Raw genomic sequence first — 26,663 nt, 5'->3', positions numbered from 1 at the left:
TGCCAAATCCGGGATAATATTTTGTCGAGTGTTTGTCAAAAGCATTAACAACACTCCACGACTCCTTCGAAGCTTGCCATCTGACGACAGCAGCGACGGCTCGACTTGACAACTCATGACCGAAGCAAAGGCGAGACTAGGCAGTCTCTTTGGGTCTAATGGGACAGGGGACAACACGAACGATCCGTTGAGGTATAGCGCTCCAAAGGAACCGATCAAGGCGGCGGCGACAGCAGCGCCAGCAGCCTCCGAGGCCGCGCAGAACATCATCTACAGCAGCACCGTCAATTTGTTCAAGTACGACGTGTCAAAGAAGTCGTACGCATCCTGCTCGCCTTCCCCCGTGGGTTGCGTCATTCTCGGCAACAACGCCACGTATTCGCTGCTCCTGTACAACGCCGCGAAGGAGCACCTGTCACGCTCTCCCGTGACGGTGGCACTGCAGGCGACGCTGCAGCCAGGGCAGTACGTCAACTTCTACGACGCCTCGGGTGACAACTTCTCGGCGCGGTTCTCCACGGACGTGGACGCGCAGACGTTCATCCGCACATTGTTCCTTACCAAGGTGCATGTGGGCATTTGGGGCGGGAACGCTGGCGCAGCCCCTACGATCTCGGCGACTGCTTTGACCAAGGAAGAGCTGTCAAGCCACGACGCGAATGCACGCGCGATCGTCGATGGCGACTCGGTGGGCGTGGCCTTGAGCGTTTGGCGCGTGGTCGGCAACATCGGGAGCTCTCCTCTGGACGTCGTGACCAAGTACGCGCCGTTTGAGAAGGTGTCGGCGACGGATGTGCGCAAGTTCCGCGTGGGGGACAAAGCCGAGCGCATTTCAGCCTTGGAGGAAGGCGTCGTTGGCATGAAGAAGGGCGGGACTCGAATTGTCTTGGCGCCACCGAGTAAGACCAACGGCAAAGACTGGTACATTCTGCAGATCGAGCTGGTCAAAGTCAAGCCGCACAACGCGACGGACCAGCCGTCGTCGTCGGCAGCTGCTTCGTCGCGGCGATCCAGTGAGTCGCCCCGCGGTGGTGCCACGTCATCGTCGAATGGCCAAGCAGCAACCACATCAGATCTGGTTGTATTTGAGCAGCAAAAGGAAGAGATGGAGAAACAGCGGCAGTCCCTGCTGGAGCTGCAAAAGCAAGTACAGCAGCAGCAGCAGCAAGCTGCCAATGTGACGCCTGGAGTGAATTCATCACCACAACCACCCCTTCATCAACCGGCGCACATGATGTATCCGCCACACATGATGTATCCGCCGCAGCCGTACATGCCTTCCCAGTCGCCGCCGCCGTCTTCATCCATGTATCCGTGGGGAGGTATGATGGGCGGCAAGTCCGTGGACGTGCTCGTGTTGGAATTGCACTCGAAAGTCGATCATTTGATTCGCACATCCTCATCATCGTCGTCGTCGTCGTCGTCGACGACGTTATTGGGGCACACGGACGCCGGGCACACGCTGCGAGGAGTCGAACGTCTGGTACAAGAAAACGAACGCCTCGTGCACCAAATCGGCCTGCAAAGCCAGCAAGTGAACGCGTTTGAAACAAAGTGCGACGACCTGCAAACCACCGTGACCAAACTCATGGCCGAGAAGAGCCAGTGGAAGGAACAGGGACATTTGCAACTGGCCGAAACCGCCAACTTGACGGCCGCGCGCGACGCCGCCCTCCATCAAGCGAGCCGGCTGCACCAAGAAGTCCAGCAACTGCGGTACGCGCTGTACCAGACGAGCCAATCGTCATGTACGTCGAAACCTTGGCTAGTTGATTGCTGTTGGACACATATGCTTGAGGGCTGTGGGGTGGGTGGGGATCATGTCATATCCCGCAGGCTAGCCAGTCTTGCAATGACCGAGCTGTGCTACCGTCGAGCTGTGCTACCGTGAAGCTAGCTATCAACCAGCTGGCTACATAGCTACATGGCTACTGGTGGTTTGGCTATCAAACCAGCGAGGCTACTTTACTTGCCAACAACTTTGCTACATGGCTAGTCGTTGTTCAGCTATCGAGTGAGCTAGTACTAGCTACTTGCCAATGTCACTAGCTACTTGGCTATCTAGGCTAGCTGCTCGTTAGTTAGCCACTAGAGGGTTCACTTTGACATACTGCGAATGAATGGTTGACCAAGGATATGATAGATGTGTGTTTTGTGTAGCCGGCCAAGATGCGCGGGTGACGGAACTGCAGATGGAGCGCGACGCGGCGCTGGCCAACGAGTCGGCGGCGCGCGCGATTGCCGAGCAGGAACTGGCCCTGGTCAAGAAGCAGGCGGTGAACCTCACGTCTCTTCATGCGTCGGAAATGCAGTCGCTCCGGCTGTCTCATGACCAAGAGGTCGCTCGGCTGCAAACTGCTCACCACAACCAACTCGAAGCTTTGGAAGGCCAACTGGTCACCCAAGTAGCACAGCAGCAGCAGGTACAGTACAACATAGACGACGACGATAATATGACGACGGAGATGGAGAGGACCTGACGGTCTCTTGTAGCCGAGTCCGTCTGTGGATGCAAGGTTGCATGCCGAGAACGACCAGTGGAAGGAACATGCGGCGGCGGTGGAAGCGCTACAGGCCGAGAACGCGCTGCATATGGAGCGCATTTCCGAGCTCGAGCAGCTGCAGGCATTTCACGCGCAGGCCCGCGAGACTGAAGTGCTGGCGTTGAAGGCGCAGGTACTGTAGTAGTAGTTGAGCACATTCAACATGTCATGTGTGAACGAACGGCGGTAGGTGGCGGCGCTGGAGGCGAAAGTGGTTCATGAAGGGGACGAGGATGATGGCCTTGCTGGTAAGGAAGGTTCGTGTGCGCATTGCGCTGAAGCCGACGCCAAGGCGCACCAAGCTACAGTTGACGCATCGGTCAAGGAGGCGGCGGCGCGGCAGGCGCTGGAAGCCGCGGACGCGCTCAAGAAGGAAGCGCAGGAGCTGCTGCTCGAAGCGCCGCTTCCATCTCCAAACGTGTCGGAACTGTTTAAAGACGTGGTGAACGACATCTTTTACCGGTTTCAAGACATTTTCGAAGATGAAGTCGCGCTCGACGGCAACCAGGTGCTCAAGGACATCAAGAAAGTGCTCAAGCAAAGCACCAAGGAAGTGCTGGCCAAGGTAGAAGGATCGTCGTCCCCTGCCCCTGCGTAGTACGAAGAGTGGAGTAGGACGATCGCGTGGGGCCGTGGGAAGCTACCGTAGACTCGTCGTCGTTTGCTCCATGTACAGAATGGACGAGATAATGAATGTATCGAGGATGGATCGATGGATCGATGGTTCGATATGAAGTGATTCGATGTGGAAGACTACTTAATGCGACGCAATGCCATTTGCTTGCGCACGCGTCAAATCCAAAGGTTCCGCCTTGAGTTGCAAGAACAATTGCTTCATTCGGGTCAAGTCCACTTCGTCCGCGTCCGCCGCCGCCTTGTTGTTGTCCACGGCTTCGCCGCGGGCCTTGGCTTCAACCGCGAGGCGCTTGGCCGTCTTGGATTTTTGCGACTCCAACTCGACGAGGCTCACCACGCGCTCCCACGGGTTCTCGTTGGTCAAATCGGCCGTCAGCTTCTCGACCGTTGCTTGTTCTTGCGTGCGGTTCGCTAGCACCTTCGAGTCGCGGAGACGTTGTCGTTCCGTCTTGAACTGTTCCATGGCGGCAAGAGCCTTCTCGCGGTTCTCTTCGCCGACCTTTTCGTGCTCCAAGGCCGTTTCCGCGATCTTGCGCTCGTACTCCGCGTGGAATTCCCTACATGGCAGCGATAAGGCAACTTTTGACGACAGCACATGACATCACATAGAAACTCCAAGGTGTCCATGAACCTCCCCATGGAGAAGGAAGTAGGAACCGAGCTTCCTAGCATGAAATAGAACAAGGGGACGTACGCCAGAGCGGCGTTTGACTGGTCGAAGGCGGCACCGTCCATGATGTGAAGTCGAAAAAGTTGATTTGATCTTCCTTTCGGATATCAAAACTGCTTCGTGTTCCGCACAGTTTGATTAAACTGGATATTTGTATGCCACCCGTTATCCGGATCTTTCTCGCCAAGATCTGAAATTACGGGTATTTGAATGATACAGTCCCATGTGATCGCGGCGTTGTCGACGTCTCCATGGAGACATCATGGCGAAATGGATAGAGATGCATGAGATGATCGTCCACGAGTACATCCATGCTTCTTTCTGCGTATGAAGTCGACGCAGGGAAGCAGGTAGACTTGCGTCGACCGTACCGTGGCCACTCGGAGCAATACGTGTCCAAGGTACATTCCCCTCATTCGCATGATGCCATCGTGTAATCAAAGCCGCCGCCATGGAACGTTCCGATTAAACATCCATGTATGCTGCCGATGTGAACCGTTGAAACGCATGTGGATTGGATGGTATATTTAGCCAGGTCGCCCTTATCATGTTGCATTCCGACTTTGGCCAACGCACCATAGTATCACCATGAAGCGGCGCGAGAAATCGTTCGACACCAACACGCACAACCAAAAGCTGCCCGAGTACAATGCGCTGGCCGACCACAACTTGCGCCATTTCTTCGAGAACCGAAAGCTGCAGCACCATCTGTACGATGTAGGCATGATCGACAAGGCGGGACGGGTGATCGATCCCGACAAGCACAAGGGCAAGCTCGCGATTCTGCAGCAAGAGTTCAAGCACGCCGAGAAGGCCGAGTTGCTTCGGCAGCGCGAAGAAGACGAGATCCGGCGCCGCGTCCAGCTCCGTCGTCATGCTGCGCTGAACGAAGCGCGGAAGGAGGAGAAGATCAAGAAGATCAAGGACGATCGCATGCTCACCAAGCAAATCGTGGCGGCAGCCAAGGAGTACGCGACGCCACCGCCACCGTCGTCGTCCAAATCCACGTCGTCGTCGTCGGGGCCGCGGTCGTGTCTGTCGTCGGGGGAGCGAAGTAGCTCGGCGTCGGACAACAACTTTTGAATAACTTAACATGAACTCTTCCCAGAGCACAGCTCGTCCATCGCCAAAACTCCCTGGCGCGCCGTGGCCGTGCCGCGTTCGACCCAATACTCTTCGAACGATTGTGAAAAGAAGGGCAGAAGCGCATTCACACGAGACACCTGGGTGTACAGGGTGGAAGGTTGGGAAGGGCCCAAGATGGACTCCGCAGCAGCATAAGTGCAGATTTCATCCACGACGGCAATGGATCGGTAGGACAGATTGGTCGAACGGAGTTGGAGCGTCTTCGATACCGGATTGCACACGGACTCCTCGTACACATGCGAATAGTGCGTGCCAAGGATATACGTGACCCACGACGGGACGTTGATGGGACTGCACACTCCCAAGCGCGCGGTGTGGAGGCATCCTTGTTCGTCAATGAAGCGCGAGATCACGTCCATCTTCTCCACGTGAGGGAGCATTGGATGGGGGTACTTGCGCCAGAAGGCGGCGGTCACAACGTCCCACCCATAGGGAAAGACATGCTCCGATCGCTGGATTCGTCCCATGGTCTAAGGTTTGAAAAGTGCCGGATTTATGACCGAAAAGTCGAAGATATGTGAATTTTTAGTTCATAAAAAAGACTAAAAGTTATTTAAATATATTAATTAATTATTGAACCCCTGATGAAATAATTAAAGTGTGATATTATTGGTGCCACCCAGTGATCAAAACCCACAACAGCACTTCCGACGCCGCCGACGCAATGTATAGGACCGCCCGCGTGCTGCATCAATCGGCCCGATACATGCGACGACATCCAAATGCCTCTCGAGTTCCTTCCATGAACATGAAGGGCCCGCTTGGAGGTGGCATGGGCCGATCCAACGCCATCCGCGTGCTCTCGGTGTCCACCCTCGACCTCTTGTGCTGTCGTGTCCACCCACTTGACCTGAGGGTTCAAGCGCTTGAGTTCCACACGTTGCAAGACGACGATGGCCGATGACGTTTCCTTAACCCGTTATAATCAAGCCATCCCAGTGCCCAACCACCCTCACGCCGTTTCGTCGACAACCCACGAGGTTGGTTCCTCTACTTATTACCTCCCCTTCTAATCCATGGCAACTCTTTTTGACAAAGGTACAACAACCGAGTAACAAACGAGTTAATAAATCATTTGTTAAGGGCTTGCTCTAGTAAGAAGAAGTCGTGACGAATGCAAGGTGTGCTCGTTGCACCTCTTGCATATCCATTGTCATGGTCACGTCGTTTCAACGTAAACAGGCGACAGATTTTGCAAGAGGCGTCCCGACAACACACTACACTTCGCCTATAGATAGGCGCCGCTCACACACCAACACCTTATTCTTGTTGCACGGGGAACTCGAACACGACGTCCTTGGACGTCAACTTCTTGTACACGGTGGCGAACGTGTCCAACTTGGTTTCGACGTTCACTTGGTCCTTGGGGTCCAAGAAGACCTTGAGGAGCTTGGACCCATCAAGACGTACGCGGGTGCGCTTGCCGACGATTTCGGTGGGGTACACCAAGTCCTACAACACATATACTAAAGTGAGCATGAGGCATGGGAAGGCTAACCCCCAGAGGCCATCGCGCGCAAGACACGGACATATAGTCGAGATTGTGGACGTACGTCAAGGATCGAGTCTTGCACGGCGGTCAAGGTGCGGCTGCGGGCGCGGGGGGCGCTCACGTTGTGGCCGCGGGCATGGCCCTTGCCCAAGATGGTGCGCTGCGCAATGATCACGACGTGGCGACCAGAGAACTTCTTTTCCAATTCGCGGACGAGGCGGGCTTGGATCTTGTTGAAGTTCTTCAAGAGGCGGAACGGCACGAAGATCACGATCGCCTTGCGGCCACCGGGCACGTCCACTTGCTTGGCGGCGGTGATGTACAAGTCCTTCAAGTCGGCCTTGATTTCCGCGGCGGAGTTCTCCAACGCAACCAATTCTTGGGCGACTTGCTTTTCAAAGTCATCGGCGACTTGGCCCGCAGGCTTGACGATCTTGGCGGTGGTGGTGGCAACCATTCTTACTTTTGAGCAAAGGAATAATGTGGCCGCATCCTTAAGTCGGTGGCTGCCGTGATTTGGCTGGTGGGGGGCATACTCGGTTTTGATTGGCTATATTAAGTGAATTAGAGGTCGATAAGTACGGAAATAGTTGTATTTGATTGGCCCATAAATGTGTATTGCGAACAGATAATTGGCTTAGATTTAACCCAAGCGTACTTTGCAGAGTAGGAAAATACACGTTATCCGAATACAGAGTCGCGAATATCCGGATAAAACAAGGTGTAGATCATCAATCAATCAACATGCACAGCGCGGTCAGGGAATCGCTACTGTTCCTCGTCGCGGGAGTGCTCGAGATTGGCGGCGGCTATGGCGTGTGGGTATTTGTGAAGAACAAAGACTATGCATCGTATCGGCACATCCTGTTTGCGGTATTGGGCTCGATCGCTCTGGTGGCCTACGGGTGGGTCCAGAGCCTGCAGGCCATCGAGTTTGGCCGGTTGTTTGCCGTCTATGGTGGATATTTCATCGTACTGAGTCTGTTTTGGGGATGGACTGTAGACGGCAAGAAGCCCGACGTGGGCGACTGGGTTGGCTCGCTCATTGCGTTTGCCGGAGTCCTCGTCATGCTGTACTGGCCACGACCGGCCACACCGTAACGCACATACATGTCGTCCAGATCCCACATCGACAGTCCAACGAGTGTAGCGTGCGCATGGTCTCATTAACGACTTATGCACAACAACGACCTTTTCTACTTGATCAGCGGTTCGTAGCGAATACGGCGGTTCACGACACGTGGGGGGATCGACGTCATGGTCATTCCGACCACAATGCGCGGCGGCTCTGTCGTCGATGGCGGCATCAGCGTGCTGGTTGGGGGCAATAGCATGGTCACAAGGCAGATCACGATAGACACTGCTGCCAACATCAGCGTGCATGACGTAGTAACCAATCGACTTAGTCGTGCAAGATATAACTTCTCTAGAAATGAATATACAGTACATATTATGTATATATGTACCTGCAAGAAGGAAGAACATCACCATGGCAGCGCGGTTGGCCCACATGGTGAACGCAAGGCACGACTGATCCTTTGACGGAGTCATGGGCTGGACGCAAAGGCGGTCTTTCAACTGGTTTATCTTGGACACTGACGAAGGCGAGGCAAGTACTTGGTCACGTGGCGCCATGCTGATATCCAATGGCTTTGGCTGATTGTAGTTTGGTGTGTGGGGCGCTACTAAAGTTGCAATGACATACGGTAGTCACCCCATAAGCCATCGTTATATCTAGAATGACCATTCCCTTGATCGACTTGTTTATTATATAGCACAGTGCTGCCTAGTCTAGCTACTACATACAGTACATATTGTATGTCCTGGCTAGAAAAGAATCGTCATCCCGAATCGACGCTATTGGCTAAACACTAATTTTGAGTGGATTTGATTGGCTCTTACAGAAAGGACAAGCATATTCAACCAATCCGAACTCCAGCGTGATTCAATACTAGACTAACGTTAGTATTGATTAGTCAAACCACGCGAATTTTGGAAGTTTAAGTTATAGCGAGTTCACAATACACGTTGTGTCTCTTCTACACGCCCATCAACGCAAGGCTACGGATGCTGCACTCATTCGAACAGTAAGGCATTAATTCATCCCAATATATAATTGCCCATCGAAACGAGGAGTAGTACTGTTAGTAGTATCATTCTCGTCGGTGTAGGACTAGGAGCCTTTCAATCGAAACAATCTACTACACCATTTTGCGGTTAATTTCGACAAATATCTGGTATATTTCGTGGAATCCCATTTAAACTCGTGAAGCTTCATTATATTTCGCGACGACTTGGGCATTTCGTTTCGCGGGGATAATGTCGAATTCACTCATTTTATTTCGTGGACTGCCAGTATATTTCGCGATTTGCTCAGTTCGATTCGCAAACATCCGTTATATTTCGTGATAAGACCAATATATTTCGCATAAATGTTAACGCAATGGGTGTATTTATGCAGGAGTGACGACTGTAGGCTCCAACCACTTCGTCTCGGCTCTGTGTTCGAGGTGGAGAGCATATTCATACAAATGATTCACATCAAATCCTACTCAAATCGCCACTACTCATACATTACGTGGTATCAGAAAATACCTAGAATTAGACTTGGAATATATATGCTCCAGACACTGCATTCAGCTCCACCAGGAGGTGGCCAAATGAATGCAGGGAGTGGCTCACGAAGCAACGTCTTCACGCGGAGTTTCATTGCTGACCACAAGTTCTCGATTGGATTATTCACCATGAACGAGTATAGACTACAATAACGTCATCTACCCGTATTCCTATGCAAACATGTCTGCGTGCCTCGTCGTTATGGCTGACATTATGTAGTTACTAGGTCAGCATGCGTGTGCTTAGTGGGGTTTGAGGTGATGGAGGTTCATCGCCATCGGGGGGGATGAGGGGAAGGTTGGGATCCATGAGGAGGTACTGCATCGAGAAGGTTTGAATATGTAGTGCGCGAAAGACGGTTTCGCGCACATTTTTCTGATCAGTCAGAGCGAGTTGAAGTGAACGTACGAAATATAGTGGACTCATCACGAAATATAACGGATGTTTGCGAATCGAACTGAGCAAATCGCGAAATATACTGGCAGTCCACGAAATAAAATGAGTGAATTCGACATTATCCCCGCGAAACGAAATGCCCAAGTCACGAAATATAATGAAGCACCACGAGTTTAAATGGGATTCCACGAAATATACCAGATATTTGTCGAAATTAACCGCAAAATGGTGTACGTTAAAGTAGTGTACAATATGCTTAGGATGCTTGCGAACTTAGAATGCAGTCGCACGCGGCGTTGAGTCGTCTGATCTTGTCTTGAATACGCGCCAAGATTGCGTCTTCTTGGCGCTGCATGTCGTCCATGTCCCGCAGGAGGCCTCCAATGTGCGCGTCCATCTCTTCTTCGAACGTCCGGACGTTGCGCGGCTCTCCCCGCACAAACTTGTGCATGTGTTCCATGCATCTACACACAATATATCACACGACCTCATTTCTTCATCATCACATCCATCATCGTACTCAAACAAGTGCAGCGTCAGCGCCTCCACAAGTCTTGGATTGGTCCCATGTTGCTGCTGTTGTTTCTTGAGCCGGAACTGGGTCTGAATCAACTTGGCCGCGGCTTCGCGGCGTTGGCAGTCCCAGCGGCTCTTGTCGATGATGTACTTGACGCGGGATTCGTTGTCGGTGAGCTCCAGCGCCCCAAAGAAGATAGACTGCACCAACGACAAGATGAGCAACCCGCCCAAGATGCCGCTGAACGTCAAGAAGCCCCGGCCCGCGTACGTCACGGGCGCGTAGTCCCCATATCCCACCGACGTCTACATCCAAAGCAACTCCAATCACAATCGAATGCCACCTTGCAACAAATATACCAACTTCCAAGTATCTATATATATACATATATATATGTATATATATATATATGGTCGTTTTCTCAGTATATTTATTTATATATATGTGTCGTTCTTTCAATATAACTTTATATATTTATATATTTATACATATTTATATATATATTATTTATATATATTGAAAGAATAACCACATCACTAATATATATCCTACGAGGGTCGACAGGACATAGTACGGCCGACGGTTTGATCGAAAACAAATCCGAACACCAAGACAAGAATAAAAGAAAGAAACAAGAGTGCATGTCAAAAGAAAACATTCAAAGACCAACACTCAGACGTTCCGAGAGTGTTGGTGGACGTACAATCGACGCAGTGGTCATCCACACGGCGGTCCAATAGTTGAGCAGCACCGGTTGCGCGGGTCTACATGACGTGGCACGCTCAGAAGAGAGCTCCATATATATATATGGAAATATATAAATGTATAGGGAAATCTTTCGTACACTTCAAGGATGCGGATGATGGCGGCAGTGACAAACGTGACAAACACCAGCAGCGGGGCCTGCAGTTCCCATCAGACACAGTTGTCCAATTTAATTGCGAGAGCGAGATATGATTCATGGGATTACCACTAGTCGAGCAGGTTGGGTGCTAAAGATGGCTTTAAAGTGAAAGAATGGACTCATCGCGTTCACGTTCTTCAACGTGCCTATCGCGTTCATCAGGTACCGTACATGGGTCATCCATTCATAGCATCTCTACCAATGAACGCGGCCCACTGGGAGTATAGCGGCGACGAGCTGCGCATGTACCTGCCAAACAAGTAGATGCGCAGCACCATAAACACCCCTAGCATGGCATGTGAATGATCATGGAGAAAGTAGCGTGGATGTATCAAAGCCGACATGAGTACCAAATACGTCGTAAAAGTAGCTATATGACAGGTAACACGAGTTGCCTTGGATTCTCGTGATGAGGTTCTTGGGATGCCGACAGAGTGTGGCGTTGGCCTCGACGGTGTGCCGAAACTGGAGAATCGGGACCGACCCAGACAGCCCTGGAGGGATGTGGAACCCGCAGACGATCAACTCTAGCAGCAGCACCGGCCAGTACACGGACATCATGGATGCCGTGGGCGGCAGGATGTTCTGCAACTTGTAGATGTTGGTGTGCGATTGGTACCGACACACGATGAGCACGAGCAGAAGCGCCGTGGAGATGGATACGGCGGTCTTTAACGCCTCGGACAGAGGTGTCGACGGCGACTCGGCGACCATCACCACTTCGTTCTCGACCAGCATCAGCACCAGTCCGACCAGCGCCACCACGAACGCCCAGATCTCAAACAGCTTGCGATGGCGGTAGTTCTACAGAGCACATGAAGCAGCATGAGAGCCTGACGTCGTGTACGTCAAGATATGCTCGAGGAAGGATGGCATTACCTTTTTCAAGTTGTGGATCACATGCAAGTTCTGCACTGTCTGGTTCTCACTGAAGAGCTTGCGTACGGACGGAGACTGCAGCTGCTTCATGTACTTTTCCGATCCGGACAGCACGGGGGACGCAGACGTAGCACCAAGCCTGTCCTTGGACTTCGACGTCGTCGGACTCATCTCCACGGACGGGTCCATCATGGTTGCGCCTGTGTCGACTGTCGAGGGGTCGTGGTGGATGAAACCGAGGTTTCTGTATTCTTCTGAGTTCTGTACCCATTATATTATACATATGACTGCAGCAATTCTATATTTTGGATATTAATGTATCTAAAAGTACTTATTCCACCAATCAAATCCACTTACTTATACAATATTATCCAATCAACGTATAGCATATAATCATACAAATAACAAATACAACAGTCAATTATCCGGATAGCGTGTTTGAGTTTTGTTGCGGCATCAGCGCGCGCGAACGATGGACGAGCGGCTGACCCAGTACAAGCCGGCGCTGACGGCGTACTTTGATATCCATCCTGGCCCGGAAGTGGACATCCAGATCTTGCTGAGTCGATGCCCTCAATTCGCCACCCTTCTCATCCAGAACCCGACCATGTGTCTTCCAGTGCTCGAGTCAGCGTTCGCGCAGGGCTTGTCCACGACTGTATCATCATCACCGCAACAACTTCAATTGACCAACGTTCCGCCGTGTCTGAAGAAACGTGTGAGCGCACTTCGAAGCAAGGAAGCCGTGGGTCTCATGGGCGTGGAAGGCACGGTCGTGCGCATCGGCATGACACGCATGTTGGAGAAAGTCCGCCAATTCGAATGCGCAAAATGCAACACGACATGGGAAGTCACGTCCAAGCCCGAAGAGCAAAATCGCATGGTCGTCCCGGTACGCATCCGTCCTCACTATCTTCGTCGCGACAGGGCATGCATATTCGAGAGCGACGACGTGCCGTGATCACATGCATTGTCGTACTAGCGAGCGTGCATTTCCCGCGGAGCGTGCAAGTCGACCAACATTCGCGAGATCAAAGGCAGCAAGAAATGCGTGGATTACCAGGTACGACTGCTGCTGCCACTACTACAACTACTACGACTCCTCCTCCTTGTCGTCCATACTATAGTTAGTTTTATCGGACGTTTCCTTCTTGTATTGTGTTTCTTTTAACCAAAATGTGGTTCACTTTTGTGCGAATTTTTTGCCAAATCTATCGATCGATTGACTTTTGTATGTAAAAAAAGATCGTCCAGTATCACACTAATTTCAGTCACACACTAATTCGATGTGGAATTGGTCGAAGAGTGGATAATTTGATTGGCCACTTGATTCTTGATCTGGGTTTTTGATTGGTTGTATATCGATGATTGTCTGTTGATTTATTTGGTAATTCTGGTCATACTCGATGAAGAACACCCAAACCCTCCGAATATATCGACTTGACAATAATATATACTTTTGCTGTTGTAGACGATCAAGTTGCAAGAGCAAGTGTCCAAGTTGGGCGTGGGGTCGATTCCTCGGTCGATCATGGTCATTTTGGAAGGTTGTCATGACCCAGCATGAGGACCATGAGAGTGCTGCTGCTCTTCCCATGACTTGCACGAGGTACTCACTCGTATATGAAATGATCATGTATAGGCGCGTTGGTGGACAGCGTCAAGGCAGGCGACGACGTCGTGGTCGTCGGGACGCTGATCAAATGCTGGAAGCCTGTGATCAAGGACGTTCGATGCGACCTCGTACGTCTAACGAGGTTATATATATATATGAACAACAACGATATCATAAATAAAAATTAAATGATATTATTGTACTTTCAAGTGAAATATCGTGTTGTGGCGTGGTTTCTCGTTGGAATTTAAATCGATTTGATTGGCTACTTCAACGAGCTCAAAATTATTAGCCAATCAAAACCTTCTCAATGAAATTCAACCAATGAGATCGATTGTGGATCGGTTTGGTCGGCGCGATTCCATTGCACTCCCTCCCCAAATTTGTATCAAATGATGTTATGATTTGAATTTTCTTGTGCTTTCAAGCTCAATTTGGTATGTTAATTCGGTAGATTCGACGAAAGACGTGAAATTCACCTGAAATCGTCGACACGTCGTTTTACCTAAACTAAATATACTCCCTGTGAATCCGATATACAACGTTGAACTCTTTGTGAAATGGAGAAGCTTGGGGCAATGCACGTGCAATTTGATTGGTCGAAGGGTTTTTTTCGAAAATTTCATTGGCTACTTCGTTCCATCGATTATTATCGATTTGATACGGGGACGGGGGGGGATGCAATCGAATCAATCGACAATCGATCTGATTGGTTGAATTTCATTTAGAAGGTTTTGATTGGTTAATAATTTTGAGCTCGTTGAAGTAGCCAATCACTTTCGATTTCAATTCCAACGAGAAACCACACCACGACATTTCGCTCGAAAGCACAATACTTCGAAGTATTTTTTCGATTCGATTGGCAGCCCCAGTCTATTTTGAAATCGAATTAATTACTAATATATAATTCCAGTTCGAATCGACTTCTATGAATATATCGAGTGGATTGGACGTTTGAGGTGACGACAGAGTCTTTTGACGTAGGAAACAGTGATCCAAGCCAGCAGCATTCGGCTCAAGAACGTCAACGGCGCGGCGCGGGCGATGGTCACAGACGACTTGCGCCGCGAGTTTGATCAGTTTTGGCATGCTCATCACGACACGCCGTTGGCAGGTCGGGATGTGATTCTGTCGAGCATTTGCCCCCAAGTGTATGGGCTGTTTATTGTACGGTTGGATATATATATTTGTATATATATATTGTAATGTGTGTGTGTAGGTCAAGCTGGCCGTGGCGCTCACGGTGATCGGCGGCTGCGCGTACGTGGACGACCGAGGCATGAAGACCCGCGGCGACTCGCATATGCTCTTGATTGGCGATCCCGGCACTGGTAGATATTACGACCCACACCGTCGATCGAGTGTTTATTTTATATGTATTTATATATTAATATACAATATTGAAGTATATATATACACACTGACTGACCGTTGATTAGGCAAGTCGCAGTTTCTCCGCTTTACGGCGGAATTGAGTCCGCGGTCAGTCTTGACGACTGGTATTGGCACAACGAGGTACAGTAATATATATATTACGCTAATTCTATATACAGTATATATATATATATATATCACAATCACGACAATGAACGGACCGATATTGTAAGTTTGGGTATTGATGTTATAGCGCTGGACTCACTTGCACGGCAGTCAAGGATGGTGGCGAGTGGATGCTCGAAGCCGGCGCACTTGTCCTAGCCGATAGGTACTACTGTACACTAACAATTGATAAATGAAGAAAAATCTATTCACTTTTAAACACCAGTCCGATCGAATCTCCAAAAGCAAATGATATATTGTGTGCGTGTTGTGTTTTGAAATATTGACATCTGATTCAAGTATATATATATATATATATATATATGACGAGAATGGACTTAGAGGGGTGTGCTGCATCGACGAGTTCAGCAGCATCACGTCACACGACCGGGCGTCGATCCACGAAGCGATGGAGCAGCAGACGCTCAGCGTGGCTAAGGCAGGCCTCGTGTGCCAACTCAACACGCGCACAACAGTGTTTGCCGTCACCAACCCCAAAGGCCGGTACGATTATCTCTAAATAAGTACATGATACAAACCAATCAACATAAATTAATGAATGGCCTGAGAGTGGAGCAATAACATATATATATAAATATATATTTAATGTAGATACGACCCAAACGCCGACGTGTCTGTCAACACTGCCATTGCAAGCCCACTGCTGAGGTATACGATACTTACTACCTCTATGTGTCAATATACTCGATCTGACTTCTTGTGATGTTCATTGGGGGGTTTGTGAAATATATATATATATATTGATATGCAATTGGAGGTGATTTGGATATAAAGTACAGACACGAGCTGATAATATATATATATATCCTTCTCATGACCTTCCTTCTTGATCATATCATACTCTAGTCGGTTTGACATAATTTTGGTGCTGTTGGACACGGTGCACAAAGAGGTACGTTGATACTATTATGACGTCACATCCTCATCCATGTCGTCGTCGTCGTCTCTATCAACACTTGAGATATTGTTATAGTGGGACGAACGAGTGTCGGGATTCATCTTGGACCAAGCCGCAGTCACGGCAGACGTAGCCATGCCATCCTCGTCGTCGTCGTCGTCGTCGTCGCTTTTCACTTCCGAGCCCTACAACTCAGGTACTACCGACGCTGCTGCTGCTGCTTGTGATCATCACGAGACTCGGATATGTGGACAGACCTGTCGCAACCCCCCCATCCTTGCCCTTCCTCGTTGGACCACCAAAAAAGATGGAGCGTGGCCAAGTTGCAAGCATATTTCTGCTACGTTAAAGTACGTCGTTCGTTGTTGTCGTGTGTATACTTTGTGGATTCATGTATATATACAATAATATATATATATATAGGAATCGTTCCATCCGCGACTGTCCCGCAGTGCCATGACGGTGCTGCAGCGATACTACCAAATGCAAGTACGACACCAACATAATGAGTGCCGACCTCTCTTGTGTATCTATCTCGAACGGGGGCATATTTCATCTGTCTAAATATGATAATACTTGTCACCATACTGTAGTAGTAGTCATGATGAGTGAGTGTAGAGGTCGTCGGACATGCGCAACGCCGCGCGGACAACGATTCGCCTCCTGGAGAGCTTGACTCGGATATCTCAAGTGCGATAATGTCGCCATGTGTTGAACGAGAATACATGCCTGGCACAACAACCTCATGGAGTACGCTTGGCGTATATATATAGGCGCATGCAAAGCTCATGTGTCGGCACGAAGTGACCGTGCAGGTAGGTACATTCATACCTAGCCGCCATGATGATGATGCTCATGTATGGGATGGCAGGATGCGGTCGTGGCCGTGTACATCACTGAAACGTCCAAGTCGGCTGATTCGATGCTCGGCTACGAATCTGTGCTCCACAAGAGCTTCAGTGCGGACCCCACGACAGAGTACTACCAGCATGAACACGTGATCTTGAACCACTTGGTACTCACGGAACTCGCCACGACACCGCCGCCATCGACGTCTCCACGCAATCCCTCCACCGCAGCGCCCGTTAGCCAACAGCATACGCACATTTCGTCCCAGGTTGGTGGGCAGCATGGACACCAACCTCGCGGAATGCACGGCCTCAAGTGTCGCTTGTGGGGATATTCGATCAATAGGCTAGGACGACTCGAACAATGCAAGCCACGCGATGGGGCCAAGCTGTGGAGGCCCACCGAAGCAGCCAAGTATCTTGTTCCCAATAGTTTCGTGTACCTGATGGTGATACGATCGCTTTTGTAGAGACCTACGACAGCGTCACAACAACATCAAGACGAGCATGACGATATGGGGCCACCACCCACGCAAACGCGCTTTGCGGTCAAGTGGAAGAAGTTCCGCCGAGACGATTCCGATACGAGCATGTTTTAGCAGGAATGGTGCCATTCCCTAGACCGTTCGAGTGTTGCCGCGAATAGTTCTACTGGAAGTTACCGGTGTCGAGCTCGTTCGAAGGATTGAGTTCTGCGCAGTATGCCACTTGTCACCCGTCGTTTCATTTTGACTTCATCCTGTTGGACGACGTTCCACATGAAACAACGTTAGGTGGGATAAAGTTCAAACCATGAAAAAATGTACATGACAATGGGGAGCCCTCCTTGCGTTGCTATCACGCAATGAGGATCCCGAATATTTGTGGCAGCTTGCCGCCAAACTAACGCCGACATCTGTGCACATATGGGCCCAACGCATCTCTAGCTCTAGAGTTCATCAGGTCCCAAGACATGGGATTGCAGATCGCTATGCTTCATTCTCCACAAACGGGCTCGACATGGAGGATCCAACCTTACCTGCTGCGCTAGGAGCAACTAAGGTTGTCTCCTTCTCATGCTCCTTGTCCGTCAACTTTGCAGAGGTCCTTCACCGGCAGGTACATACTTTGGTCCGTCCGACGTGAAAATGGAAATGACGTCCCCGACGTGGTGGCGCAACTTGAAGTTGAAGGTCAAAACCTCTTATAATTAATACTGTACAGCCACGAGGTATCGATTCTTAGAGTATCTTGGCGCACAATTCGACGTGTCGAGTCAACGCAAAACAAGAAGATCCAATGACATCGTACCCGAACGGCTTCCGCGAGTGCTGGGGAGACTACCGCGAGGAGGAAGACCTGGAAGTCGCGTCCCAACAGCTGTACAAGCACCAGAAGTCTCTCCCGAAGCTGCCCGTGCCGTCGTTGGCCGACACGTGTGCCTTGTACCTGCAAACGGTGCGTCCCCTCACGACGGATGCAGAGTTCGTCGCAACGAAAGCGGCTGTCGAGGCTTTTTTGAAAGGTCCATTGGGGCCGGTCCTTCAAAAGCGCCTTGAAGCACGCGCGGCATCGCGACCCAACTCGTCGTACTTGGCCGAGTGGTGGAACACGTTGGGGTACCTCCACGTGCGGGATCCCGTCGTGTTCAACGTGAGCTACTTCTTCCATTTCAGCGACAGTGTGCACCTCGCGCAGCGTTCGCAAGTGGGTCGAGCTGCGTCGCTACTCGTGGCGTCGATGGCGTTTCGGAACCAAGTCGCGTCGGGCACTCGGCCGCCGGAAACGTTGGGGAAAGGCCAGACTCCGCTCTGCTCAACGGCGTACAAGTACATGTTCAACGCGTGTCGCATCCCTCGCCGCGACGCCGATTCGTACAGGATCTACGACCCATCGACCCATCACCACGTGGTCGTGATGCGCCACAACAAGTTCTTCAAGGTGCATCAAGGTCCGACGCCGCTGTCGTTCTTGGAATGGACGTCTATCCTCACGCACATTTTGGACGTGGCGGGGTCGATCGAGTCATCCGTCGGTGTCTTGTCCTCGGAAAACCGCGACGTGTGGGCCGACGCACGGACTCAACTGCTGGCCGATGGCAACGCCGCCACTCTGCGCGACATCGAGTCGGCCGTGCTCTTGCTCTGTCTGGACGACGACGCGCCCACATCCCGCACGGACGTATCCCGCGCGCTGTGGCACGGGAATGGCCGCAATCGCTTCTACGACAAGTGTATTCAGCTCGTCGTGTTTGGCAACGGCAAGGCGGGCTTGTTGGCCGAACATTCCATGCTGGATGGCATGGCCATGTCCGTGTACGCCGACTTCATCCTCACGGGGCTCCACAAGCAAACAATCGACCTGGGGGACACCACGCTGACCCACGCAGCGCTCGTGGCGCGCCTGCCGGCCGTCACACCGCTCAAGGTCCACATGTCGGCGGCAACGTTGCAAGCGATCGCGTCGGCCGAACGCACGTTTGACGCCACCGTCGCCGGCCACGACGTGCACGTCGAATCGTTCTTTGGGTATGGCAACCACGCGATCAAGTCGTTTCAGTGCAGCCCCGACGCGTTTGTCCAGATGGCTATCCAGCTGGCGGTACGCCAAGTGTCTTCCCCCTGGCTGTATGGTTCATGTGGTGCATGCCTTTGCTTCGTTATCTTTGGAACTCCATGAGGAAGGATGTTGTGAACGAACGATGCATGAGCCATGTTGATCTGTGGTTGCGTGGATATATAACATATAATATATACATGTATAGGGCCGAAAGCACTGGGGCAAGTCAGTAGCTACGTACGAAGCATCGCAAGTGCGCGTGTTCTTACACGGACGGACAGAAACCACGCGCTCTTGTTCGAGTGCGAGCCATGCATTTGCCAACATCATGGTGCAAACCAGCCCCGTGGACCAGCTGTCCGTCAAGGTAACGCTGGGGTTGTTCTATCCTTGTATATATAATTATGAATGCCCCATCCACATGTGTAAACAAACCCACTGCTCGAGTGTTTATTTTTGGCTTTTACTGCCTGAACAACAAACAATATTGCTTTTTCACGGCACAGGCGGGACTGTGTCGCGATGCATGCAACGCGCATGTCAAGTACATGAAGATTGCGGCGCAATCCAAGGGCGTGGACCGCCACTTGCTGGGCCTTCGGCTGTGCCTGCAACCTGGCGAGTCGGCCGCCCTGTTTGACGACCCAGTGTTTGCCCGGTCCAAGTATTGGCAGGTACGACTGACTGCCTGACGCTGCGGCATGTGGTCATCGTTCATGGGACAGATTTCCACGAGTCACTTGACCCACGACTTGTTTGACGGGTGGGGATGGGGCGAAGTTGTGCCGGATGGTGTCGGGATTGCGTACAGCATCAAGAAGAACTCTGTGCATTTCAACATTGCGTGCCGCAAGTCCATCGAAGGCCAGCCGTCGGTGGCGCGGTCGTTTGGCCACTTGCTCGAAGAGAGTTTGCTTGAAATGCGCCATGTGATGGAAGCGGACCAAGCGCTCAAGTTGACGGCCAAGCTCTAGATGTCCTCGTCGTAGATGTTGAATGCGACGTGGACACGAATACGGACGGCATGATGAAACATGAGCAGGAAACGTATTGTCCTTTGTACGCGTGAGCTACTTACTACATTATGCCTGGGCTAGTAGTTGGACGCTCGGGGTTGGTATATTGCTCGACTGGTGTAACTACTTCGTGGTTGGGACGACGGCTGGTACTGCGGTGCGCCGCTGTTTCGTGGACTCTGACGGGGACTGTTGTCGGCAAAGTGATGTCGACTGGTGTGCTGTGCGTAAGGCGGACTCGCTTTCTTGTGGTGGCGGGGGGACGAGTTGCTTTGGTGGTGGTTGTGGTGGCCCGATTGGGCATAAAGCGGAGTGTGGTCGTCTTGGTATGTGATGGCTCGGGGAGACGGCGCCCCCGCCATCCACTTGTTCCACAAATCCGCATCATCACTTCGTCCCTGCGCCTTCAATGATTCCAACTCCCGTGTCAAGTCAGCTTCCATCTGCATGCGTTCGATCTCTGCTAGTAGTTCGTTCATCTCGTCGTCGCCGCCGTCGTCGTCATAGTCTTGAGACGGGTACGCGTTCGGGTCATAAGACTCCTCCACGTATTCGTCGTAGTAGACCTTGTTGTCTGTCGGCACCGGAGGTGGCGGCACACCCCACGTGCCAAACGTCGGCACAAATGACGCGGCTTTCGGATTTAGCTTCATCTTCTTTCCTGGTGGCGACGGAAGTGCCTTTCCGTCACACCCCTACCGATATCCGGATTAACTTCCCTTGAAGAAAACATTGCGTGCGTTAAATGTTTTTGCGTCAAATATAATCCAATCAACGAGAATAACGTGTTTCCCATTGTTCGTCGTCCGGATAATTCGACTACAACAATTCTAGCCATACTGTACCGGTAGTACTAGCTAGTATACAGTGGAGTATTACTACTCGTAGTGAGTACTTACACTGTACGAACCACGTGTCTATGAGAAGCATTGCCCCAACATAGCAGCAACTGGGCCATAACATAGCAGCAACTGGGCCATAACATAGCAGCAACTGGGCCATACATAGCAGCGCAATGGGCATGGCTAAAAGGAGCGCAAGGTGTAGCACTGTAACGTTATGGCGTCGTCGTCAAATGACCATTTTCGCTTAGTCCGAGGATGATAGGGGCGTGGAGATGAAGGGTGTGGCATTCCCCAACACATCATATGCACCTCCAAAGGAGATGGCGACCTCTCGGGTAAATATCTGTTTATATAGAACTGAGTATACCTCAACGATATCGAATAAGAACTCAAAGTTCTACCTTGGGAGGCAGCGTTGATTAAATCGTGGCATTTCATTGGTCGACAAATCATTCTTGCGAGCTTTGATTGGCTCAATTTTCAAACCGAGAGTTGCGTGCATCGCAAGTTCAAGTTGGCCGCCGCGAGCCAAGATTTCTGGCATTCTCCAATTCTCCAGGTCATTACAAATGCCATCTCACGCCGCCATGAAGCTGAACGTCCATGCGCCTCCCTTCTACCCCACGCTCGGCTGGAAGACTGCCATCACGGACGACGTGATCCAGGCGTTCAACATCCCGTACTCCCCCGGCGTCGTGAACGCCGACGGGTTTGTCATCCTTGACCAAGAGTTCTACACCCGCGAAGTCCCCGACGAAGAACTGTTTGACCCGGCGTTCTACCCGTTCACGCAAACGGACCTACGAGAGCTGGAAGCGTGTGACCAAATGAACGAACTGCTCGCGGAGTTGGAACTGCTGGACATGCAAGAGGAATTGCACCGCAAACTCGCGGACAAATGCCACGAACTCAAGGACAACCGCCGCAGCCAAGAGTCGACGATCTGGAACATCTTGATGAAGACGTCCAAGGACGAAGAAGCCGCGTTTCGCGCGCTACGCAACAAGAAGCTCACGCCCACGCATCAACAGCACGCCAAGAGCCCACGATTCAGCCGTGGCCTCAACCAACCCCGCCATTTCAATTAAACCAAACTCCCATCGTCCCAGTAGAGATTTAGCAACACATTTAAAATAATATTAAGAATACAGGACCCTTATTGAACTTCTTGTCTATACCACAGTGAGCACTTGGAACGCTTGATCGTTGAACTCGTCCAGGATTTCGTCCTTGGCGGCGCGCATGGAGTTGGTGACTTCGACGTCCCAGCACACAAACACCACCTTCGCGTCCCATCGATGGGTCTTGACGAAGTCGCGGACGGCGCGCATTGCCAGCTTGGTCGCGGCCGAGAGCGGGAACCCCAGCGCCCCCGTGGCAATGGACGCCACCGCCACACATCGTACTTTCCGTCGTCGCGCTTGTTCGAACGCGTTCAAGTAGGTCTGGTAGAGCAACGCAAAGCTTCCGATGGCATGGGGAGAAGGCCCGACGCAATGAATCAAATGAGATACGCCCGCATTGAACCCCGGGGTGACCACGGCATTGGATTCGCGCCCTTGGAAATGCAAACTCTCGACATACTCGTCCAAACCGGACCCTGCGCGGCGGAACACGGCGACGGCGGCCCCCGATCCTGCGTTTCGAAGAGTGTAGTTGGTCGGAAACACAAGGCAGTCCAGGGGGGCCCCGTCGATGTCCACAACGCGACCAATGTCGCCTTGACGGATGTCAACCTTGGAGAACAACGTCCGCTCGCCGTACGTCTCGCAGAACTCGACAAACTCATCCGACGGATGGAACCCTTTGCATGCTCGGAAGTTCGGGACACCTGACGCGGGTGGACACAACGCCGCCGGGGGAAAGATGCGCTTCGCACCAAAATGCGTTTCGATGAGGTCTCCATACACTTCGACGTCGGTCGCCACGTCCCACAAGCTTGGAGTCGAGAAGACCACGAGGCAGACGTTGAACGCCGTGTCGAGGTCGCACATGCGGACAATCATGTGCCAGATCTCCGGGATGGGAATGCGCCCATGGTTAGATGTACCGCCCACGCGGCGCGGCTTTTTAGGCGACGACATCCTCAAGAATGCAATCCTAACTGTGGCGGTCAACTGGATTTCGTATCCGGTATTGCTTGGTGTTGGTCCTTTTATCCGGATTAGGTTTGGAGTGTTGGTCCCTTACCAAACGTTTACATGAAATGCGTGGACGACCTTCATGTCAACATGCATACAGTACGCTGCTTCACTGCAGCTTACATGAATTCGTGCAATGCTATTGAGCTCAGACGACTCATTACTGCATTGAACTGCGCACTTGATATCTAGCATGAAGGGCAAGCACTATCTTGAGCGGCAAGGCGGAAAGCTTACTGTTAACGTTACTGTTCTTGAGCAAATAAAGATTGAATATTCATGCTAGCACAATGGGGGACCCCCAAAAATCACATAAACGCAAACACAAACACCGCACAAGGCAAACACATGTGGTGACACAAGCGTAGTACTTCGATATAACGTTAGTACTAAGTATGAGAGCTTCATACTAGTATGGCTGAGGCAAGAGCATCTTGAAAAGCACGAATTCATTACTATATACAGTAGTGCTCTTACTGTTAACGTTAGTATTACTAATACTACGTAGTATACAGTACTACTGTATATTAATTACTACTAGTACAGTGTACTAAGTTACTTCTGAATTTGGTCAGCTAATTGTGGATGACATGAATTCGAACGATAACCTAACAGCTCACAATAAACAAGGAAATCGTGTGAGAGATACCTAATTTAGCCTTGAAATTCTACATATTTAGGATATTGAATGCCTAAATAGGGTAGATGTTATGCCCATATCCTCATAATAAGCGGATAGCCAGACTTTGATCCACGGAAATGTCCCTTCAAACAATAGTAACTGTATCTTAGGTGCCTCATTTTTGAATTCCCCTCACACCACCAGCATGCCGATCACCGCGTACAAAGGAGTTGTCGTCCACTCACTCGCATTGGGACAGCTTGAGATGCTGAACCCAGGACTCATTGGGGTCAACGAAAAAGGCACGATCGAATACGTGGTGGACTTGGCGACGCATTCCCTCGATTCGGTCGCCTTTGACAATGTCCGTCCTCGCATTTATTGCCGGGTCTGGGGTGCACCTTCTCACGCCATCGTCCGTGTTGTGTGTAGCTCGTCGACTACAACGACAAGCTCCTCATTCCTGGGTTCATCGACGGGCATGCTCACGCGCCGCAGTACTCGTTCTTAGGTGTGGGCATGCACCTCCCGCTCTTGGACTGGTAAGTTCCCTGGAAGTGCAAGAACACCCCGTTGTATTTGACATGCCACGACGCGTGTAGGCTCAACACATATACGTTCCCCCATGAAGCAAAATTCGCCGATCCAGCGTACGTCACGATCGCATGCAAAACGCGACTTTGTTATGTCCATGTTGGTCTCATGCGCGGTTGTAGATATGCCAGGAACATGTACACCAAGGCCGTGACCCGGCACGTCCTCAACGGCACCACGACCTGCTCGTACTTTGCCACGATCCACCTCGAAGCATGCAAAGTTCTCGCCGACATCGTGCACGACATTGGCCAACGCGGGTACCTTGGGAAGGTCAACATGGACCGCAACGCGACGCCCGAGCTGACGGAATCCACCCACGGATCGTTGGCCGACACCACGTCGTTCATTGAGTACATTGCAACCAAGCACAACTCGCTGCTCACACCCGTGATCACGCCCCGCTTTGTCCCGAGGTCCATCGTCCATCACCCCGATTCCGACGTTCACGTATCTTGTAGCACGTCGTCGGCCCTCATGACTGGCCTCGCCGCTCTCTCCAACACGCACACGCTACCAATCCAATCGCATTTGTCTGAAAACGCCAAGGAAATCGAATGGGTCCAGGCGCTGCACCCCGACTGCTCCAGCTATGCCGAGGTACGTACGTACAGTTTGACTAACTCACTCCATGTACTAGTAGTAGTATTCCTAGACATGATTTTGTGGCGTGCACCTAGGTGTACGACCGCCATGGCCTCCTGAACGACCGCACGTACATGGCACACTGTATTTGGTGCACCCACGACGAACGGTCGTTGATGAAGAATCGCGGCACAAGCATGATCCATTGTAAACCCAACACTAATATTGTGCTTTCGAGTGAAATTTCATTGTGTTGTGGTTTCTCGTTGGACTTGAAATCGATTTGATTGGCTACTTCAGATGAGCTCCAAAGTATTCACCAATCAAAACCCATTTCTCAATGAAATTCAACCAATCAGGTCGATTGTAGATCGGTTTGGTTGGCGCGATTCTCCCCATGTTATTTGTACCAAATCGACAATATGTGTCACTAATATGTCACTATTATGTATGTATGCAGGTCCAAACTCAAACTTTTCCTTGTCAAGTGGTGTTCTAAACGTACGCCAATTGCTTAACGAAGGCGTCAAGGTGGGGTTGGGCACGGATGTGTCGGCAGGGTACTCGACGTCGATGCTGGACGCCATCCGCCACGCCGTCATTGCATCCAAAGTGACGGCGCTCACATCGCCGACGCACCAGCCATTGACGTATGCAGAAGCGTTCCACTTGGCCACAGTCGGCAGCGCCGCGTGCCTCGGCTTGCATGATGTTGTGGGCAACTTTGTCCCAGGCAAGGAGCTCGACATGCTGGTCGTGGATCTAGGGAGCATCAACAGCGCCGTTGACATACACGACCACGACGACTGCAGCAGCCGGTTTCAAAAGTTCTTGTTCTTGGGCGATGACCGCAACATTGTCCACGTGTACGTCCGCGGCCGCCAGCTCGTACACCTCGTGCAAACCAACGGCACTGGATCGATCAAATAGATACATGGACGTCGTTCAAGTACAACACTTCTACCTGGACCTCTAGACACACTCATATCCATCATCTCTCGACTGGAACCGCCGCCGCCGCCACATGAAAAGCAAATGTGTTGTCGTAATCATGTATGGCGGACCTATTTCATACTTCGAAGTAATTCTCACTGCGCTCATGGGTACTATAGTTAGTTACTGTACTTCGACGTACTAGTACTACCTACTCATGGGTGTATCAAATCGACAATATATCGTTGATTCTTCATCGTGCGTTAACCGAGCCCGAGACATTTGATTGGCTAATTATCCACTTCGAAAAATCGAATATGGATTACAGCCAATCCGCGACTATTAATTTCAGATAGACCAATGGGAGAGGTCGATGCATCCACACTAAATTAATTCAGTCCCTCAAATACATACACTATTAATACAAACTAACTAGGTAGTTAGTATTTCGAAGTACTACGTAGTAACTAACTATAGTTAGTAAATTTGGGGAGGGGGTGCAATCGAATCGCGCCGACCAAACCGATCCAGAATCGATCTGATTGGTTGAATTTCATTTTGATTGGCTAGTAATTTTGAGCTCATCTGAAGTAGCCAATCAAATCAATTTAACTTCCAACGAGAAACCACAACACGAAATTTCACTCGAAAGCACAATACATGTGTTTT

General features: G+C 51.0%; 15 protein-coding genes across 21 annotated transcripts; 8 read left to right on the top strand and 7 right to left on the bottom strand.

Annotated features, from left to right (window-relative positions):
• Nucleotides 1-48: 48 nt before the first annotated feature.
• On the top strand, nucleotides 49-3,282 carry H257_11580. 2 transcript variants are annotated; one of them, XM_009838562.1, is made up of 4 exons: nucleotides 49-1,748; nucleotides 2,161-2,423; nucleotides 2,494-2,676; nucleotides 2,734-3,282. In XM_009838562.1, exons 1-4 carry the CDS (start codon nucleotides 116-118, stop codon nucleotides 3,139-3,141), a joined length of 2,487 nt encoding a protein of 828 aa, XP_009836864.1. In that variant the 5' UTR covers nucleotides 49-115; the 3' UTR covers nucleotides 3,142-3,282. The 2 variants fall into 2 exon arrangements, with proteins under 2 accessions (XP_009836864.1, XP_009836865.1); XM_009838563.1 differs by having other exon boundaries at nucleotides 49-2,423.
• H257_11579 (hypothetical protein) lies at nucleotides 3,222-3,947 on the bottom strand. Its single transcript, XM_009838561.1, has 2 exons — nucleotides 3,874-3,947; nucleotides 3,222-3,736 (listed from the first exon to the last, which is right to left on the bottom strand). The coding sequence occupies exons 1-2, from the start codon at nucleotides 3,912-3,914 to the stop codon at nucleotides 3,301-3,303; spliced, it is 477 nt and encodes a 158-aa protein (XP_009836863.1). The 5' UTR covers nucleotides 3,915-3,947; the 3' UTR covers nucleotides 3,222-3,300.
• Nucleotides 3,948-4,061: 114 nt separating this feature from the next.
• Nucleotides 4,062-5,081, top strand: H257_11578 (hypothetical protein). Its single transcript, XM_009838560.1, has one exon. It carries the CDS (start codon nucleotides 4,438-4,440, stop codon nucleotides 4,930-4,932), a length of 495 nt encoding a protein of 164 aa, XP_009836862.1. The 5' UTR covers nucleotides 4,062-4,437; the 3' UTR covers nucleotides 4,933-5,081.
• H257_11577 (hypothetical protein) lies at nucleotides 4,938-5,462 on the bottom strand (the record flags this gene model as incomplete). Its single annotated transcript, XM_009838559.1, has 1 exon — nucleotides 4,938-5,462. One exon carries the CDS (start codon nucleotides 5,460-5,462, stop codon nucleotides 4,938-4,940), a length of 525 nt encoding a protein of 174 aa, XP_009836861.1.
• A 28-nt stretch (nucleotides 5,463-5,490) lies between these two features.
• On the top strand, nucleotides 5,491-5,899 carry H257_11576 (hypothetical protein; the record flags this gene model as incomplete). Its single annotated transcript, XM_009838558.1, has 2 exons — nucleotides 5,491-5,512; nucleotides 5,619-5,899. The coding sequence occupies 2 exons, from the start codon at nucleotides 5,491-5,493 to the stop codon at nucleotides 5,897-5,899; spliced, it is 303 nt and encodes a 100-aa protein (XP_009836860.1).
• Nucleotides 5,616-6,986, bottom strand: H257_11575 (hypothetical protein). Its single transcript, XM_009838557.1, has 2 exons — nucleotides 6,549-6,986; nucleotides 5,616-6,447 (listed from the first exon to the last, which is right to left on the bottom strand). Exons 1-2 carry the CDS (start codon nucleotides 6,942-6,944, stop codon nucleotides 6,256-6,258), a joined length of 588 nt encoding a protein of 195 aa, XP_009836859.1. The 5' UTR covers nucleotides 6,945-6,986; the 3' UTR covers nucleotides 5,616-6,255.
• Nucleotides 6,987-7,231: 245 nt separating this feature from the next.
• Nucleotides 7,232-7,795, top strand: H257_11574 (hypothetical protein; the record flags this gene model as incomplete). Its single annotated transcript, XM_009838556.1, has 1 exon — nucleotides 7,232-7,795. One exon carries the CDS (start codon nucleotides 7,232-7,234, stop codon nucleotides 7,586-7,588), a length of 357 nt encoding a protein of 118 aa, XP_009836858.1. The 3' UTR covers nucleotides 7,589-7,795.
• H257_11573 (hypothetical protein) lies at nucleotides 7,572-8,172 on the bottom strand. The gene is made up of 2 exons (XM_009838555.1): nucleotides 7,954-8,172; nucleotides 7,572-7,847 (listed from the first exon to the last, which is right to left on the bottom strand). Exons 1-2 carry the CDS (start codon nucleotides 8,120-8,122, stop codon nucleotides 7,684-7,686), a joined length of 333 nt encoding a protein of 110 aa, XP_009836857.1. The 5' UTR covers nucleotides 8,123-8,172; the 3' UTR covers nucleotides 7,572-7,683.
• Nucleotides 8,173-9,677: 1,505 nt separating this feature from the next.
• H257_11572 lies at nucleotides 9,678-12,039 on the bottom strand. Of its 2 annotated transcripts, XM_009838554.1 has the most exons (8): nucleotides 11,800-12,039; nucleotides 11,271-11,724; nucleotides 11,120-11,206; nucleotides 10,987-11,066; nucleotides 10,861-10,919; nucleotides 10,720-10,780; nucleotides 10,020-10,321; nucleotides 9,678-9,963 (listed from the first exon to the last, which is right to left on the bottom strand). In XM_009838554.1, exons 1-8 carry the CDS (start codon nucleotides 11,989-11,991, stop codon nucleotides 9,756-9,758), a joined length of 1,443 nt encoding a protein of 480 aa, XP_009836856.1. In that variant the 5' UTR covers nucleotides 11,992-12,039; the 3' UTR covers nucleotides 9,678-9,755. The 2 variants fall into 2 exon arrangements, with proteins under 2 accessions (XP_009836856.1, XP_009836855.1); XM_009838553.1 differs by having other exon boundaries at nucleotides 9,678-10,321.
• Nucleotides 12,040-12,271: 232 nt separating this feature from the next.
• Nucleotides 12,272-17,458, top strand: H257_11571 (hypothetical protein; the record flags this gene model as incomplete). Of its 3 annotated transcripts, none has more annotated exons than XM_009838552.1 (15): nucleotides 12,272-12,691; nucleotides 12,782-12,862; nucleotides 13,271-13,346; nucleotides 13,442-13,542; nucleotides 14,399-14,581; nucleotides 14,634-14,745; nucleotides 14,854-14,929; nucleotides 15,042-15,119; nucleotides 15,296-15,457; nucleotides 15,566-15,622; nucleotides 15,821-15,866; nucleotides 15,948-16,222; nucleotides 16,296-16,361; nucleotides 16,491-17,135; nucleotides 17,191-17,438. In XM_009838552.1, the coding sequence occupies 13 exons, from the start codon at nucleotides 12,272-12,274 to the stop codon at nucleotides 16,330-16,332; spliced, it is 1,704 nt and encodes a 567-aa protein (XP_009836854.1). In that variant the 3' UTR covers nucleotides 16,333-16,361; nucleotides 16,491-17,135; nucleotides 17,191-17,438. The 3 variants fall into 3 exon arrangements, with proteins under 3 accessions (XP_009836854.1, XP_009836852.1, XP_009836853.1); XM_009838550.1 differs by lacking the exon at nucleotides 17,191-17,438 and having other exon boundaries at nucleotides 15,948-16,068; nucleotides 16,128-16,222; nucleotides 16,491-16,634; XM_009838551.1 differs by having other exon boundaries at nucleotides 16,491-17,458.
• A 465-nt stretch (nucleotides 17,459-17,923) lies between these two features.
• H257_11569 lies at nucleotides 17,924-20,961 on the top strand. Of its 2 annotated transcripts, XM_009838547.1 has the most exons (4): nucleotides 17,924-19,300; nucleotides 19,464-19,625; nucleotides 19,765-19,932; nucleotides 19,984-20,961. In XM_009838547.1, exons 1-4 carry the CDS (start codon nucleotides 17,999-18,001, stop codon nucleotides 20,230-20,232), a joined length of 1,881 nt encoding a protein of 626 aa, XP_009836849.1. In that variant the 5' UTR covers nucleotides 17,924-17,998; the 3' UTR covers nucleotides 20,233-20,961. The 2 variants fall into 2 exon arrangements, with proteins under 2 accessions (XP_009836849.1, XP_009836850.1); XM_009838548.1 differs by having other exon boundaries at nucleotides 19,464-19,932.
• Nucleotides 19,687-20,951, bottom strand: H257_11570 (hypothetical protein). Its single transcript, XM_009838549.1, has one exon. The coding sequence runs from the start codon at nucleotides 20,925-20,927 to the stop codon at nucleotides 20,352-20,354; it is 576 nt and encodes a 191-aa protein (XP_009836851.1). The 5' UTR covers nucleotides 20,928-20,951; the 3' UTR covers nucleotides 19,687-20,351.
• Nucleotides 20,962-21,669: 708 nt separating the features above from the next.
• Nucleotides 21,670-23,234, bottom strand: H257_11567 (hypothetical protein). Its single transcript, XM_009838545.1, has one exon. It carries the CDS (start codon nucleotides 23,201-23,203, stop codon nucleotides 22,292-22,294), a length of 912 nt encoding a protein of 303 aa, XP_009836847.1. The 5' UTR covers nucleotides 23,204-23,234; the 3' UTR covers nucleotides 21,670-22,291.
• Nucleotides 21,707-22,207, top strand: H257_11568 (hypothetical protein; the record flags this gene model as incomplete). Its single annotated transcript, XM_009838546.1, has 1 exon — nucleotides 21,707-22,207. One exon carries the CDS (start codon nucleotides 21,707-21,709, stop codon nucleotides 22,205-22,207), a length of 501 nt encoding a protein of 166 aa, XP_009836848.1.
• Nucleotides 23,235-24,072: 838 nt separating the features above from the next.
• On the top strand, nucleotides 24,073-26,241 carry H257_11566. Of its 2 annotated transcripts, XM_009838543.1 has the most exons (7): nucleotides 24,073-24,246; nucleotides 24,315-24,424; nucleotides 24,485-24,532; nucleotides 24,599-24,892; nucleotides 24,938-25,076; nucleotides 25,157-25,268; nucleotides 25,522-26,241. In XM_009838543.1, the coding sequence occupies exons 1-7, from the start codon at nucleotides 24,088-24,090 to the stop codon at nucleotides 25,989-25,991; spliced, it is 1,332 nt and encodes a 443-aa protein (XP_009836845.1). In that variant the 5' UTR covers nucleotides 24,073-24,087; the 3' UTR covers nucleotides 25,992-26,241. The 2 variants fall into 2 exon arrangements, with proteins under 2 accessions (XP_009836845.1, XP_009836846.1); XM_009838544.1 differs by lacking the exon at nucleotides 24,073-24,246 and having other exon boundaries at nucleotides 24,279-24,424.
• Nucleotides 26,242-26,663: the final 422 nt, after the last annotated feature.

This window comes from Aphanomyces astaci, assembly GCF_000520075.1.
Source record: "Aphanomyces astaci strain APO3 unplaced genomic scaffold supercont1.35, whole genome shotgun sequence".
Lineage (NCBI taxonomy): Eukaryota > Oomycota > Saprolegniomycetes > Saprolegniales > Verrucalvaceae > Aphanomyces > Aphanomyces astaci.
The sequence above is the reverse complement of the archived record's forward strand: the minus strand, read 5'-3'. Positions and strand labels throughout refer to the sequence as shown.